The 16,368-nt window shown below is 38.9% G+C and overlaps 1 protein-coding gene across 6 annotated transcripts in view; it reads right to left on the bottom strand.

The window, feature by feature from the left end:
• Positions 1-16,368, bottom strand: part of LOC109423842 (CUGBP Elav-like family member 4) — a 592,493-nt gene that overhangs the window by 487,240 nt on the left and 88,885 nt on the right. For all 6 annotated transcript variants that reach the window (XM_062852156.1, XM_062852157.1, XM_062852158.1 and 3 more), the window contains exon 3: positions 13,623-13,671. In XM_062852156.1, coding sequence (XP_062708140.1) covers positions 13,623-13,671 — 49 coding nt within the window. The remainder of the gene's footprint in view (positions 1-13,622; positions 13,672-16,368) is intronic.

The raw sequence follows: 16,368 nt of genomic DNA, 5'->3' as shown, positions 1-16,368 counted from the left end.
AAATTTTAGAAAATTTTAGAAAATTTTAGAAAATTTTAGAAAAATTTAGAAAATTTTAGAAAATTTTAGAAAATTTTAGAAAATTTTAGAAAATTTTAGAAAATTTTAGAAAATTTTAGAAAATTTTAGAAAATTTTAGAAAATTTTAGAAAATTTTAGAAAATTTTAGAAAATTTTAGAAAATTTTAGAAAATGTTAGAAAACTTTAGAAAACTTTAGAAAACTTTAGAAAATTTTAGAAAATTTTAGAAAAGTTTAGAAAATTAAAAAAAAAATTTAAAAATTTTAGAAAACTAGAAAATTTTAGAAAATTTTAGAAAATTTTAGGAATTTTTAGAAAATTTTAGAAAAGTTTAGAAAATTTAAGAAAATTTAAGAGTTTTATTAATGGATTCGACTTCATAATTTTCTAGAACTTTCTAAATTTTTCTTAAATTAAAATAGAAGGGCATTGCTGAACAGTGTGATTTAAAACCTTTCTGACTTGAAAAGAGTGATGCAGTTCTATTCGATCAGTTTGTGGGTGAGTTTCAACGGTCTCCAGAAATCCGCAATTACAAAAGTTTCTGTTAGACAATTGTTAAATGTCCTGAGAAGTAATTCTAACAAGATACATGCAGAAATATTCGCAAAAAATAATATTATCTTAAGAAAAATCTTGAACATTTTCAAAAATATCAGATGATTTCTTGATTTCTTACCGATTCCTGCAACGAAAAATCATATGTAGGTGGAAAATGTCTTTACTGTGTTCAAGAACTACTCTAGTGTAATCTCTGCAAGATTTAGAGAAGAAATTTAGAAGTTGGAAAATCATTACAAAAAATGTTTTTTTTTTATTTTATTTTAGAATTTATATTGAACTAGTACAGTTTTTCAAAAATCGCCAGGTGGAGTCTCTGAATTATTAACAAAAATGTTCTACAAAAATACTTCCAAAATGCATATCTCTTATTTAAGGGTTGGGGTAGTTTTCTTACAAATTTACGTCTAAATTGTCGATCAAAGTTTCTTAAAATATAACAAAAATTAGAATAGAGTAGAATTTCGTTCACGGCACTGTTACATTTCAACCATATATTAAACTAGTTTACAAAATAAAATGAAAGTCGTGAACTTCTGTCAACGATCAAAGTTTTTGAAGCACAATTTAGCGCTGATTTCGAAACCGCGCTTCAAAAAATTATAAGTAGTGCAGTTTTTGAGTTTTAGCTCAATATCGAATTTTACAATTTTTTAAAATATGGAATTAACTAAAATTCAAATACATTGCGTTTCGTTCAACCAATTTCAAATCTTATTCCATAAATTAAAAGCTGAATACAATACTATTTGATCATCTGAATGCAGCTTTGCGTCAGATTGATGAAATTCAAGATATTGGCGAGTTTTTGGGACGATCTCCTTAAATTTTGCAAAATTTCCAAAAATATATGAAGAAATGTATTTTTTTTATCAATAAGGCCGTTACAAATATTTATTTCACTTTTTGTCCCTCCACTCTTTGACTGGTCGAGGGGGGGGATAAAAATAATAAAGCATTTAATTTGAAAAATATTTAAAACTCATCGGATTTGTTAAAGAGTTTTGAACAAGACCCCAAATTTTGATAAATATTTTTTTATCTGCCCCCTCAAAATGCTGAATCCAGCCAAAAATTTTTGAAGGGGGGGGAGACAAAAAGTCAAAATAAAATTTGTATCAGCCTAAGAAAAAAAAACAATTTTAAAATTCTTTCTAAACGTTTATTTGACATATCATATGTAGGCGACTTACAGTAAAAATTCAGCTCAATCGGAGCATTGATTGCGGAGAATGAGATGAATGAATTGAGCGACTTTGCTTAAAAATAGAAGAAAAATCAATTTCAAAGCATCAACCGTGGATGGAAAGTCGAAAAAATATCCACTCCACTGTATTTTTTTTTGTTCGTGTTTTCGAACTCAGGGCATGATTCTACACCAAAAACGATCATCAGCTTACCGAGTTCAAAAATGCTGTAAACTTGTGTTATTGGATCTCCTTCAGCTAATCGAAAGAATAAACTGTGGATTTTTCAAAGATTCGATTCCCTGATGAAGATCCACTAAGGACCGAAACGTTGGGCATAGTAAACATATAGTTGTTTTAGATTCCCGAAAAGAATGAAACTCCACGAAATACTGAAAAAGTCTACCATAAATCCTCGTTAAAGCAGTATCTATAGTTTGTTTCGTAAATGAACTGAATATACTGTGAACTTAATATGAACTGAGAAATATAAAATAGTAAAATAGACTGAATTTTAAGTTCAAGCAATAGATATGGAAAACGACATCTGTCCAAAATTGTGAGCCTGAATCCCACAATCCAGAGGCCTTCGTTCATTCAGCCAGAACCTATGCAACCGTATTCACATGTACGGCCAGGAACTCCGTGCGCCAGCCAGCAGCAGTAGCAGCACTTTTGAATATTTTATGAGATTGTCAGTCATTTGCAGAGAGAGACCTGTCGAACGTTTGTATGCGCACCAATAGCTACCTAGGTATGGTGGATAACCAGCAACAAACGGAGGTGAGCGCATTTAAAAAGTGCAACGCAACAGTTGGAAAAGCACCCACCACCAGCAGAACCGTACGGGCAGGCACCGGGAATGGAAATTTCCCCTTTTTCACCAGATATCCAGTCGCCGTCAGACAGGTGATGTGTTTTTATGACTGTGAGCAGAAGGACTACCACCGGTCGAGAGGGGGCACTGAAGCTCGATTGCCGGAGCTGGTGGTTGAAATACCGCAGACGATTGTTGCTTCGCTCGCATTGCCATTGGTTCGGCTTTGGGTTTGGGTGCCTCTGCTGCTGCTACTACTACTGCACATCGCATATTGGAACCGAGCGGAAAAAGCGATGATTGAAATTGACTGCGGTGAACGATTGTTTGCGGGAGCGGAAGTGGCCAAATTAAATTACGATTGATATTTCAACAGTTCCATTTTGCAGCGGCTTCCTGTGTTGGTGGGGATCAGGATGGACCGGGTGTGGAATGGGAGACTTCATCAATCGCCCGAGAACATAGACAATGTTGTGAAGGGAACAAACAGATCGGTTATTATTCGGTTTGCAGAGCAAATGTTGGATCATGAGGGCAAGCTGTTGCATCCAATTGTGCTATGGAATGGATTTCACGACGGTTTGTCTTATTTAAGGCAGTAATTCTAGCTTCGATAAATCTAAATCACTTGGATGCATTTTAAGTTTAAGTTCGAGTAACTTTTTCAAGTCAAATAGATTCTTAGAATAGCCCTGAAACCAATAATTAAGTTTTATGGCAGTCAAAACCACATCAAAATTACTAAGACTCCGAATAGTTCTTTGAATTGTCGTTTCCTGCTTTTACTTTCTCATGGTGTATTTGAAAGTAAAAATAGATCCCAGACATTCTTCAGAATATGGAAGTTTTTTTCCAGCATGAGAAATGCAAAACCATATCCCCATGATTAAGACTTTAAACATCCATTAAATCACGATTAATGAACTCGATTATCCGCGCAACGAAACAACAAAACCCCGAAACAAATCCCCAATAAAATCATCCAACCATAAATCGCATGCACCGTGAAAGCGCCCATCTAGGTAAAATGGCCCCATTCCACGTAGAATGGAACTAAGTGGACATTAATCAGCCTAAAAGCACTGTGCGAAGGAAGCGCTATGCCATAAACCTACGCAGAAGGCCTTCTTGTCCAGTGAGAGAGCGCGCCAAAGTTTACAACCTTCCATTGGCGAAGTCCGTCCATTTCCGCCGCTCGTTACGTGCGAGATAATAAAAATCGCTAGGTGCGACCTTTCCGCGTACAATGCCGGAAAGATAGTGGCATAAAAAAAGTAAAACAAAGAACACTTTTCCAGCGGCGAAGGTCGCCCGCCATCATGTCCGAATTTCAAAGGGCCGAAGTTCACCAATAAATAGCTGCGTGAAATTAGGCGTAGCAGTCAGTTCGTCACCGTGTGCAGGTCGCTGATAAAAACGGAAGAAACGTCTGGTTTAGGAAAAAAAAACATAAAAAAGTTTTCGAATTTTAAACCTTGAAGTTATTTGTTGCTCGAGCCCGGAGGGCACTGAATTAGATCGGAAACGAGGAGCCAACCTCGACGCCATTAATTTAAATTATCTCATTTGCAGCGCAGCTTGGTTGTATCACTAATTTGTCCACTTGTGTTTTTGTTGTGTGCCTTTCTTCCCTTATTTTATTGTAGTTTTGATGTAGCGAACAGTAATGATATTGAGCAACAGAAAAAAATAGTTCAAACAAAATTTTAAAAATCTACACAAAAGGACAAAAAGTAAAAAATAGAAAATAAAAGTAAAAGACATAAAAAAAGAAAAAAAAATGAAATTTAACAATACTTTATTTTCGTCACTTAAGTGTTTTTATCTCCTATAAGAACAAAATTTCAGTCATGATAATAAAACATAAATTACAATAATCAGAAAAAAAAATTAAGAAATCAGTAATATGTTGTTGAAAAGCTCAGTATGATAACTTCCTAATGAGAAGAAAATCGTGTTAAGTACTGTTCCTTTGAATTCCACTAAGAATTTGCTCAAAGGATGCAAATTCTTGGTGGAATTCAAAGGAACAGTAGAGACGAACCAGCCAAGGGCTGAAAGTCTCTTTAATAAAGACAAATCAATCAAAGGAACAGTACTTAACACGATTTTCTTTTTATTTACAGATATTCCCCTAACAAGCCCAGGTATATCATCATTCCTAATAAGGTTAACAGCTGTTAATCCTCGATATTTTTCATCGAGGTTATACACAAAACTTTAAAACATTATTGTCAGCAATGATTTAAGGAAAATTAACCAATCATTTCACTACTAGGTGAATTGACCTAGTTTTTTTTTTTATTTTCTTCCTATACTATGTTCAGCTAAATCGCTGCTGGGCACACCGACCATTGTTGTCACCAGTGCTGTGCTCTCATATCTTGTCGTGTCCCCGTAGTTCATGTACCTCAGATAGAGGTACATATTATGCAAATTACACGAGGCACTGCTCACTCGTTACACAGTAGAATACTATGCAAGACCGTCCACCACCGTGATGCTGCCGAGCACAAAAAAGAGGTCCCACTAGTAACGTTCTCCGTTGTTTGTAGCTCAGTAAAACGAATCGGAATGCTGCTGTGCTCGCTGCTTTTTTTATGGAGCGTAAAGCGTTTTCAGCTACTAATGAGCAGTGGCCTTGAGAGCGCAGAAAAAAAAAGAAAATAAGCGGATGCCTGAAGGGATGAAATCGTTTCGAATCGTCAAGCAAATGAGCAGGAAAAATGGGTTCAAACAAATCCAGCGCTCGTTTCGGATGGGTCAATGAAATGGACGGAAATGGTTTCGATGGAATGGGTTTTAGTGGGTGATCGAAAAGTAACAGGGTGTGTAAAGGGTTCTCTGATCGTTTGATACTTAGCTGCATTTCATTTCTTTTTCTGACAAAATGATTATGTAATGATCTATTTCCGTATCGGCATTTTTTGTCTTCATGGAACAAATGTATCCTGCAAATAATAACATTTAACAAAAATATCCGGTGCATGACTAACACTGAGGAAGATTGCAAGTGGTAGTCCAAATACACGTATCTGTCAATGGATAAGCAAAACAGGGCGGAATTGAAAGGTACACAACTGATTACACCCATTCGAAGAGGTTACTCTGCTTAGAGGGTTTGAAATGTCGGTACAAGATGGTCAAGTCAACTAGATTCATGGAATTTTCAGAACTATCAATTTACCAAAATATGAAAAACACGGGCTCGGTTTTTCAAAACCTATTAGTCAACGACAAAGCTGTATGAGCTTCAAAGAAGCTTGAGGTGCCCAGATGCAAAGGGGTATAAGTGACTATTCGATTTTGAGCTGAGCATTGAAAAAAATCTTTAGATCTCTAGTTTTCAAGAACTTTTTTTAAAATTATTTATACGATGATAAGAAAAATAACAATAAATCGGAGAAAATTTGGTCGATTACGAAACTGCATACATTTTTTATGCGAATGAAAGTTGATAAAAAACTTTATATCTCTGAAAACAAAAAAAAATAGTAATTTTAGTAACTTTGAATTTTTCATATATATTCGTATTTTTATTTTCATCTCAAGATATTCTGGAAGGTTATATATTTTTGGAATATTTTTTCAAGAAGTTTTGTGCACATTTGAAGCACAGGGATTCCTAATGCTATTCCAGTATGAAAACGAGGAAACTCTTCCTAGGTAATTTTTTGAATTAAATCACAGAAGAGCTTTGCGAAGGAGTTCTTGGAGGAACCTTTGGGGAATTACTTTCTATCCCGGGGGATTCTTGAAGAAACACCGCCCAAGTAATAATTTTAAGTCAAATAGCCAAGAAGAGGTTCTACCATAATCCTGACAGCGATTCTCCCAGAATTCTGACAGCGACTGTCCCAGAATCCTGACAGGGATCCTCCCAGAATCCCGACAGGGATTCTACCAGAATCCTGACAGGGATTCTACCAGAATCCTGACAGGGATTCTACCAGTATCCTGACAGGGATTCTACCAGAATCTTGACAGGGATTCTATCAGAATCCTGACAGGGATTCTACCAGAATCCTGACAGGGATTCTACCAGAATCCTGACAGGGATTCTACCAGAATCCTGACAGGGATTCTACCAGAATCCTGACAGGGATTCTACCAGAATCCTGACAGGGATTCTACCAGAATCCTGACAGGGATTCTACCAGAATCCTGACAGGGATTCTACCAGAATCCTGACAGGGATTCTCCCAGAATCCTGACAGGGATTCTACCAGAATCCTGACAGGGATTCTACCAGAATCCTGACAGGGATTCTACCAGAATCCTGACAGGGATTCTACCAGAATCCTGACAGGGATTCTACCAGAATCCTGACAGGGATTCTACCAGAATCCTGACAGGGATTCTACCAGAATCCTGACAGGGATTCTACCAGAATCCTGACAGGGATTCTACCAGAATCCTGACAGGGATTCTACCAGAATCCTGACAGGGATTCTACCAGAATCCTGACAGGGATTCTACCAGAATCCTGACAGGGATTCTACCAGAATCCTGACAGGGATTCTACCAGAATCCTGACAGGGATTCTCCCAGAATCCTGACAGGGATTCTCCCAGAATCCTGACAGGGATTCTCCCAGAATCCTGACAGGGATTCTCCCAGAATCCTGACAGGGATTCTCCCAGAATCCTGACAGGGATTCTCCCAGAATCCTGACAGGGATTCTCCCAGAATCCTGACAGGGATTCTCCCAGAATCCTGACAGGGATTCTCCCAGAATCCTGACAGGGATTCTCCCAGAATCTTGACAGGGATTCTCCGAGAATCCTAACAGGGATTCTCCGAGCATCCTGACAGGGATTCTCTGAGAATCCTGACAAAGATTCTCCCAGAATCTTGACAGAGATTCTCCTGGAATTGACCCAAGGACTTCTAATGTTATTGCAATAGGAAATCGAGGTAAAGTTTGCAGGTATTTTTTTGAATGAAATCACAGAAGAGCTTTGCGGAGGAGTTCTTGGAGGAACCTTCGGGGAATAACTTGATCCTTTCCCGGAGGATTCTTGAAGAAACTTGGACACCGCCCAAGTAACAAGTTTAAGTCAAATTATCTAGAAGAGGTTTTTAAAACCATAATAAAACCAAAATAAAGGTATAAGGTTTTATGACGGTTCTCAAAACTTCAACAAGACCAATTGGTCATCAAAATATTACTTGGGCGGATTTTACAGGAATTCACAAGTAACTTTAAAGGAAAGTTGGAACTTTTGAAGAAAATCCTGAAATATTTTTAAGAAAAAAAACCTTAAAAGTCATTTACATTCAACTGAAAACACATAATCTGAGGACTCGGTAAAGTTTCCATCAGGATTCGCAAAATTTTGAGGATTTCCACTATTACTTCTCCGATGGTTGCAGAGTCCAACGGCTGTAATTATAATTATAATTATAGTTAAAATTATAATCGAAGACGATAGCAGGGGCACCTCGAAAATTTTGCCATTGATGCAGTTCACATCAACGGTTGATCTCAAGTAATGCACTGGGGTTTCAGTAAAAAAAATAAACGAAGAAATAGTAATCCATCAGCGATCTGCGAAATCAGCTCAGAACCAACGCAAAATCCAATTTATGGCATCGCTGTAGTAGTTTCTGCAAATGCTATAAACATTATTTCTTACAAAATATCAGGTGACATCTCTGGAGGACTTGCTAGACACTTTCTCAAATTTGGAAGAGTTTCAGCCGACTTCCCAAAGTAATTTTCAATAAAATCATGATAGGATATTTCTTGAACTTCCTAAACTTTAAAATGAAAAACTTTGCGATGTTACTAGAAATCGATCTTAAATGATTAACATAAAACCAGAAAGCTATTGTAACAGATTTTCTATTTTTATTCTTCATCAACAATTCTGGGAAAAACGTTCAATCGACCCAAGCTTGGAACCATTTTCAAAACAGAACATCATCCCAACATCTGTTGACTCCCTTTGTCTGCTCATCCTGATTCCATCAACGATCCATCCCATCCACAAAATAAGGTCATTTGCCCTGAATTCATTTATCATGCACCAACCATAGAAAAAATATCATCCTCCCTCTATCAGAACCCACACTCACACAAGAATTTTCTCGCTTTCCTTACGCATGGCTGTCTGCCAGCCGCAAGTCCAACAGGCGACTTTTCTCCGGACCAACTTTTCAACATCATCGCCTCCACGCAGGCAACAAGACGGATCCGTCCATCGTCCAGCACCCACCCAGCCAACCGGCGGCGACGACGACGACGACGTCAACACACGAGACCCGTGCTGAAAGATTGTAAGTCCTGGCAATTTGTAGTTCCGCCACTCACCCTCCCAAGAACCCCAACGAAAAGACATCAGCCCCGCAATAGTAGTCTGACCGAACCGTTGTTGTAGGTAGTCTTCCTCGTGTCATCTTCCCACCCTTCCCCATGCTCCGATGACGACAACAACGGTTGTTGGTGCGTAGGAATACGGCCGATCCCGAGTGTATATTTCGGTAATGTTTATGGAGATTTATTAGCATTCTCATAATTCTTCAACGCTTTTGTCGTTCGGCTTCTACCTTCGTTGTCGTCGACCGGAGTCTAGAGAGAAAAAAAACTTGTTTTGGACAAACTCTGATGGACGAGCCCCGAGGAGGAGTGGGCGTCGTCGGTCGGTCGGAGAAAGAAAAAAAGGAAAACGAGCCCAAGATCGTTTGTTGGCTCGGTTCGTCGTCGGTGTACATAAATTTTAATAACGTAAGCAGACGACGACGACATGGTTCGTCCTTTTCTTGCCGTCGGGCTAGTTGTAAGATATGGACCAGCCAGGATTACTCGCTTTCTTCCCCCGGCCCCACCACATGCTAAGTGGGGCCCAACGGAAAAGTGGGACAATTTTGCTGATTTAGAGCGAAATTGTTGCCGTATTCTGCGGGAATCTGCCGAGGGGCGAGGGTGCCGAAAGCTGTTGCGAGATTAAATACCTACCAAGTGGTACGGTGGCAGTTGGTGAATGGGGAAAAGGCTTTTTGCGACACACGGTGGACTCCCCTGTGCAACAAGGCAAGGTATTCAACCAGAATCCTCAAAAAGTTTCTCCCAGAATCTTGGCAGGGATTCTCCTAGAATCTGGACAGCGATGTTCCAAGAGGTTCTCGCAAAATCCTGACAGGGATTCTCCCAGAATCCTGACAGGGATTCTCCCAGAATCCTGACAGGGATTCTCCCAGAATCCTGACAGGGATTCTCCCAGAATCCTGACAGGCATTCTCCCAGAATCCTGACAGGGATTCTCCCAGAATCCTGACAGGGATTCTCCCAGAATCCTGACAGGGATTCTCCCAGAATCCTGACAGGGATTCTCCCAGAATCCCGACAGGGATTTTCCCAGAATCCTGACAGGGATTCTCCCAGAATCCTGACAGGGATTCTCCCAGAATCCTGACAGGGATTCTCCCAGAATCCTGACAGGGATTCTCCCAGAATTCTGACAGGGATTCTCCCAGAATCCTGACAGGGATTCTCCCAGAATCCTGACAGGGATTCTCCCAGAATCCTGACAGGGATTCTCCCAGAATCCTGACAGGGATTCTCCCAGAATCCTGACAGGGATTCTCCCAGAATCCTGACAGGGATTCTCCCAGAATCCTGACAGGGATTCTCCCAGAATCCTGACAGGGATTCTCCCAGAATCCTGACAGGGATTCTCCCAGAATCCTGACAGGGATTCTCCCAGAATCCTGACAGGGATTCTCCCTGAATCCTGACAGGGATTCTCCCAGAATCCTGACAGGGATTCTCCCAGAATCCTGACAGGGATTCTCCCAGAATCCTGACAGGGATTCTCCCAGAATCCTGACAGGGATTCTCCCAGAATCCTGACAGGGATTCTCCCAGAATCCTGACAGGGATTCTCCCAGAATCCTGACAGGGATTCTCCCAGAATCCTGACAGGGATTCTCCCAGAATCCTGACAGGGATTCTCCCAGAATCCTGACAGGGATTCTCCCAGAATCCTGACAGGGATTCTCCCAGAATCCTGACAGGGATTCTCCCAGAATCCTGACAGGGATTCTCCCAGAATCCTGACAGGGATTCTCCCAGAATCCTGACAGGGATTCTCCCAGAATCCTGACAGGGATTCTCCCAGAATCCTGACAGGGATTCTCCCAGAATCCTGACAGGGATTCTCCCAGAATCCTGACAGGGATTCTCCCAGAATCCTGACAGGGATTCTCCCAGAATCCTGACAGGGATTCTCCCAGAATCCTGACAGGGATTCTCCCAGAATCCTGACAGGGATTCTCCCAGAATCCTGACAGGGATTCTCCCAGAATCCTGACAGGGATTCTCCCAGAATCCTGACAGGGATTCTCCCAGAATCCTGACAGGGATTCTCCCAGAATCCCGACAGGGATTCTCCCAGAATCCTGACAGGGATTCTCCCAGAATCCTGACAGGGATTCTCCCAGAATCCTGACAGGGATTCTCCCTGAATCCTGACAGGGATTCTCCCTGAATCCTGACAGGGATTCTCCCTGAATCCTGACAGGGATTCTCCCAGAATTCTGACAGGGATTCTCCCAGAATCCTGACAGGGATTCTCCCAGAATCCTGACAGGGATTCTCCCAGAATCCTGACAGGGATTCTCCCAGAATCCTGACAGGGATTCTCCCAGAATCCTGACAGGGATTCTCCCAGAATCCTGACAGGGATTCTCCCAGAATCCTGACAGGGATTCTCCCAGAATCCTGACAAAGATTCTCCCAGAATCCTGACAGGGGTTCTCCCAGAATCCTGACAGGGGTTCTTTTAAAATCCAGACAGGGTTTCTCCCAAAATCCTGACGGGGATTCTCCCAGAACCCTTACGGGGATTCTCCCAGAATCCTGACATGGATTCTCCTAGAATCCCAAAATCCTAACAGGGATTGTATCAGAATCCTAACAAAGACCTCCCGGTTTCCTGACAGGGATTTTCCCAGAATCTCCACAGGTTTTTTTTATCTCCCATATACGATTTTGTTGGGTGTATTGTATGACTGCAAAACATAATCCACCGTTTTGAACCAGATTCACTGTTTACAGGCTATTACTTCCCCAGCAGATTTTTTTTCTCTGCTGTTTTCCCCACCAACAGACGACAGTGGAAAATTTTTATCTGCTTCATTTCGTGAAAATGGCACATTAGATAATATATATTACGAAAATTATTTCATTAGCGTATCGTTTATGGACACGACCTGGCTGATGTTATCAGGGGCCAGCAGTAGGTACACATGTACCGTCATTAGTGAAAGCGATGCGACAAGAAGGAGGATGAAACCAGTACCCAGTACCCACTAAAATGATGATCCTACGTGGAAAAATGATGTGATGGCAACTATATCAGAACGACGAAGTCCACCAAGGAGGGTCTTTCCCCACTGCTCCTCCTCCTTCTTTCTCCGAGGGGTCGCTTTTACAAACGTTTATTGGCAATCAGCCTTGTCGGTAATTAGGGAGATGAAAGGCGAGCGACCCTTGATGGCGGGCGAAGCGCGTGTTCCAAAAAAAGGGAAGTGTATTTAGGCGCGATGAACGGTAATGGTTCGGACATGGTTTTTATCAACCTGAAAAGCGTTGACGACGTCGACTTGGAAACTTTGTGCGATGAGTTTCTGCTATATGGATCGATAGAAGCTTGTTGAGAGATATTTATCGGAGCGCTGATGGTTTGTATGCAACTGATTTCCTATTAGGTAAATTACAGTGTCCAATTTCTGAATGTTCGGTTAACGTAGCTTTGAATAATTGATGTTATCGAGAAAATCCGAGCGCAATGAGCGTGGATGGGTTATGACTTGTCCTATTTGCTTAATCACATTCGGAATGTTTAATGAATGTTTCATAAACAATAAAAGAGGCTAATTTCCTTGCTTATTCGCGTTTTGTAAATTTTGAGATACGATATTTTATGGAATATAAATAATAAAATCACATACTATTCAAAATTCTTTACAAAAATTATTAGTTTCAAAAGAAGAAAGAAAATTTGTTGAAAAGAACAAACTTTTCAACTTTCGACTTGACTTCGACTTCGACTTCGACTTGATTTCAATCTAATTCTTCCACCACTCCAAAACAAAAAAAAATCTTCCAACCGAAGTTCAACCCATGCCCCAAAGAAAACAAAAAAAAAACGCAGAAGACCATCACAAATGCTCTGACTTTGTCACCAAAGTACACAAAAAGAAGATAAATTGCCTAGTTTTCCCAGATTGAATTTGATTTAAATTTATGATTTTCGGTTGCTTTGCTTTCACCCCAGCACCAAGCCCAGACTCCAAACCAATCCGGAGTAGGAAAAAGAAAAGAAAACTTTGCTCGCCCGTTGTTCTTCTTGTGTGGCAATTGTGCTCCTCCCCTCGGGCCAGGATCCAATTGCAAAACAAAATTTGGCTCGTTTGAAGGGGAAGAGAACGACTTCACTGTTTTTTTCTCCAGCAGAAGAAAGAAAAAGGGCAGCGACCAGGCGAATTACTTTTAATAAATGGAAAATCTTTGTTCAATCTCGCGCGCGCGGAAAGTGCGAGCGTTACCAGAGATGGCATTTTTCCAGCCTGTCGCCATTCGTCTCGTTTTACTTGCTCCGAGTGTCTTTGTTGATGTTATTGTCGGTCAACAAGCAACGAAAGCAAAAAGTGTGATAAAAGCACAGCCAAGTCATACGACACCATCGACACCCGAAGCGATTGGAATTGCGGGGGATAAGATTTACATTTATTCTTCGCAAGCTCCACTCGATTGCGGCTCGGATTTCAGCTTGAAATTTGTGAAACAAACGATATTGTTGATTATGTTTTTCGTTTTGGATTTCGGAGACAATTTTCCAATCGAATGGATTCGATGGACAAAATAAAATTCAAAATTCACCATCAATCGCACGGCGATTGAAATAATTACAAACTTGAAACTAAATCATAAGTGAGGAATTATAATCTGAACGAAGCTGTATCGTAATCTGTTATGAAAGAGTTGATTGTAAGGGCATCAAGGGCATAAAAAATGGTTCCAACTTACCACCGCGGTTCTCGCTATCCGCTGGCTTAACTTGAATAGCACGGTTCATCTGGAAAAAGAGGACAAAGAAGAGTCTGTTAATTTATTGAGTTCGATTGGACAGCTCGTTACATTTATATTGAAGTTTGGATATAGGCTGCTTTTCAAAAACACACAGGATTTACTGGTTCTAAATTCAGGAATACTGCCAGCAGTGTTGGGAATACTCACTTACAAAGCTCACTTGATACTATACCAGTTCAGGAACATGCTATCAAGAAACGGTGTTTGCAGGACTTTTACATTGTAGTTTTATGCAAAGGTAGCCGAATAAAGTAAAGGTTGTACAGAGGGTGGCCAAAATGTTTGGGATATGCAACTTTTTTTTTCTCCAACAAAAAAGTTCAACAAGTTGTAATAAATATAAATTTTGGAAACCAGTGAACCGAATCGAATAAAATTTTGAATGTTAATCAACAATGTACAAATGCTTTAAAAGTTTTTTTTAAAAAATAGGCACTTTTCGAACGTTGCAAAAAGTTATGATAGATTGACACTTTTTGGATCATTCTCGAAAAAATGTTTATCCGAAGATTTTCTACTTCTTTTCGCAAGATATCTTTAATAAGATATATAAGAGCTCATTTGGAATAAAGGAAGAACACATTTAGTATTTTTTTGTTTGGTGTTGTAAATTTGACACATTTTTCTCTACACAGCTAATCACGTTCGGTAATTTTTACCGAAATCTCAACAGCTGAGCGTTCGGTAATGGATTTTTTACAAAAATCTGTAAAAAATTATCAAATTTCGGTAAAATGTTATCGTTTATCTGTCAAACTTTAACGAATTTCGGTAAAAGTTGCTACCTGTACCGATTTTTTCCTGTAAAACAAACTTAACGGTTGAGATTTCGGTAAAACATTACTGAAGTCGGTGATTTTTTCTAACTGTGTATATGAATGGAAACGTTAAACTGGTAAAATGTTATTTATTGTGAGAAATTGTTATACTTTATTAATCGTATCAAGCATCAATATATTGTTTATATATGCTCAAAATTTGATTAAATTTGATTCACTGGTTCCGGAGATATGACAGTTCAGAAATTAGTTGTCTTACAAATGGTGTTTTACGAGAACGGTTTAAACTTTGTGAAAGATTAACCAATCAAGCTCAAATTTGTACCAATGATGAACATATAATAGTTTTGCAAACAGTCAAAATTTGAGATTTTTTATTAACTCTATGAAAAGTTACAGCCTGTTGAACTTTTTTTTTGAGAATTTTTCATATTTTCAATAAAATGCAGGGGGCGCCTACTACATGGAACTTGGGTAATGAGGCTAAACCCTCACAACTACGCCCTTGGGTGAAAGGTCGGTGCTCTAATTTAGGTATCTAAGAAAAAAAAGTTTCCCTATTGTTTCGCTCTCAAATACTTGCATGAGTTTTTGTGAAATTGGTTTTTTTCTTACGCTTCGTCCAACAAGGAAAATCGCCTAAGTGGCTTTAGATGATCCATCCCTTTACAAAATGATATTTGTATTGCTGATGCAAAATTAACTTTGTGAATATTAAAAATGTTTGCGCATGGACACGTCAAAAATAAAATCGTCTGTATGGCCATTTCCTAGTTTTTGCACTCTCATATCTGTTAAAACTACTGTGATATTGGATATTTTTCCTCAAAACTTTCAAATATAGGAATATCTCCAAACGTGGTTTATCACATATAAAATTACCCTAGGTAATACTCGAAGCTTAAGCGTCTAACTTTAGCAGAAACAGGATTTGTTTTTGCATATGTTATAGAGTAAACTAACTTTTACTTTATAACATATGCAAAAACAAATCCTGTGCTAATGCATCTTATTCCAAGAATTCCTATAGAAATCGCTACAAATAAAAGAAATATTTCGGTGATTCAGAAGTTCGTCACGGGATTTCTTCAGGTTTTTTTTTTCAATGATTACCACACACATTCCTCTGCGGAATTTTAAGTATCTTTCAAATAAAAATTCGGGAAAATTTCTTCATAGATTTTTTAGCTACGCATACTTTTAGAAATTTATCCCAAAACTCTCCAGACATTTCTTTATCATTCTGTCAGAAAATTTGAAAAAAACTTCCAATAATGTCTTGAAGATTTCTCCGAGAAATCTTTCAGAAATTCTTCTATTTCTATTTCTGTTCCTTTAAACAATTCTTAGTTTTCTTTAGAATTTTCTCCAAAGTTTTTTTGCAGATTACTAGAAAAAAAAAGCTTCCCTGGAGTCCTTGTGACATTGATCCATGGATTTCCATAGAAAATATACCATGAATTCATTTCCGAAAATATTTCACAGATTTCTTTTGTAGATTCTTTAGATCATCTTTCATTTATCGCTTCAGAATTTCCTCTAGAATTCCCTTCGGAATTTTCGTTAAAGATTCCTCTGGAAATTTCTCAAAAATGCGTCTAGGAAAGCTTCCATGGTTTTCCCTTCCATAGATTTTACCAGGAATACGAACGAGAATACATTTCTGCAGGAGTTCATGCAGAGAATAGGATTTCCTCTAGAATTACCTCGATGTATTACCCTAGATTGTTTTCCAGGATTTATTTTTAAGTATAACCACAATTTTAATATCCACGTATTCTTTAAGAAAGATATTCAAAAACATTTGCTAGGAATTTCTACGGAAATTCCTTTAGAAATATCTCGTAAGTTTTTTCTATAGATATTTGCAGACCCTTCACAATACAGTTTTTCAGGTATTTAGA

Source organism: Aedes albopictus, chromosome 2, assembly GCF_035046485.1.
Source record: "Aedes albopictus strain Foshan chromosome 2, AalbF5, whole genome shotgun sequence".
Classification (NCBI taxonomy): domain Eukaryota; kingdom Metazoa; phylum Arthropoda; class Insecta; order Diptera; family Culicidae; genus Aedes; species Aedes albopictus.
The sequence above is the reverse complement of the archived record's forward strand: the minus strand, read 5'-3'. Positions and strand labels throughout refer to the sequence as shown.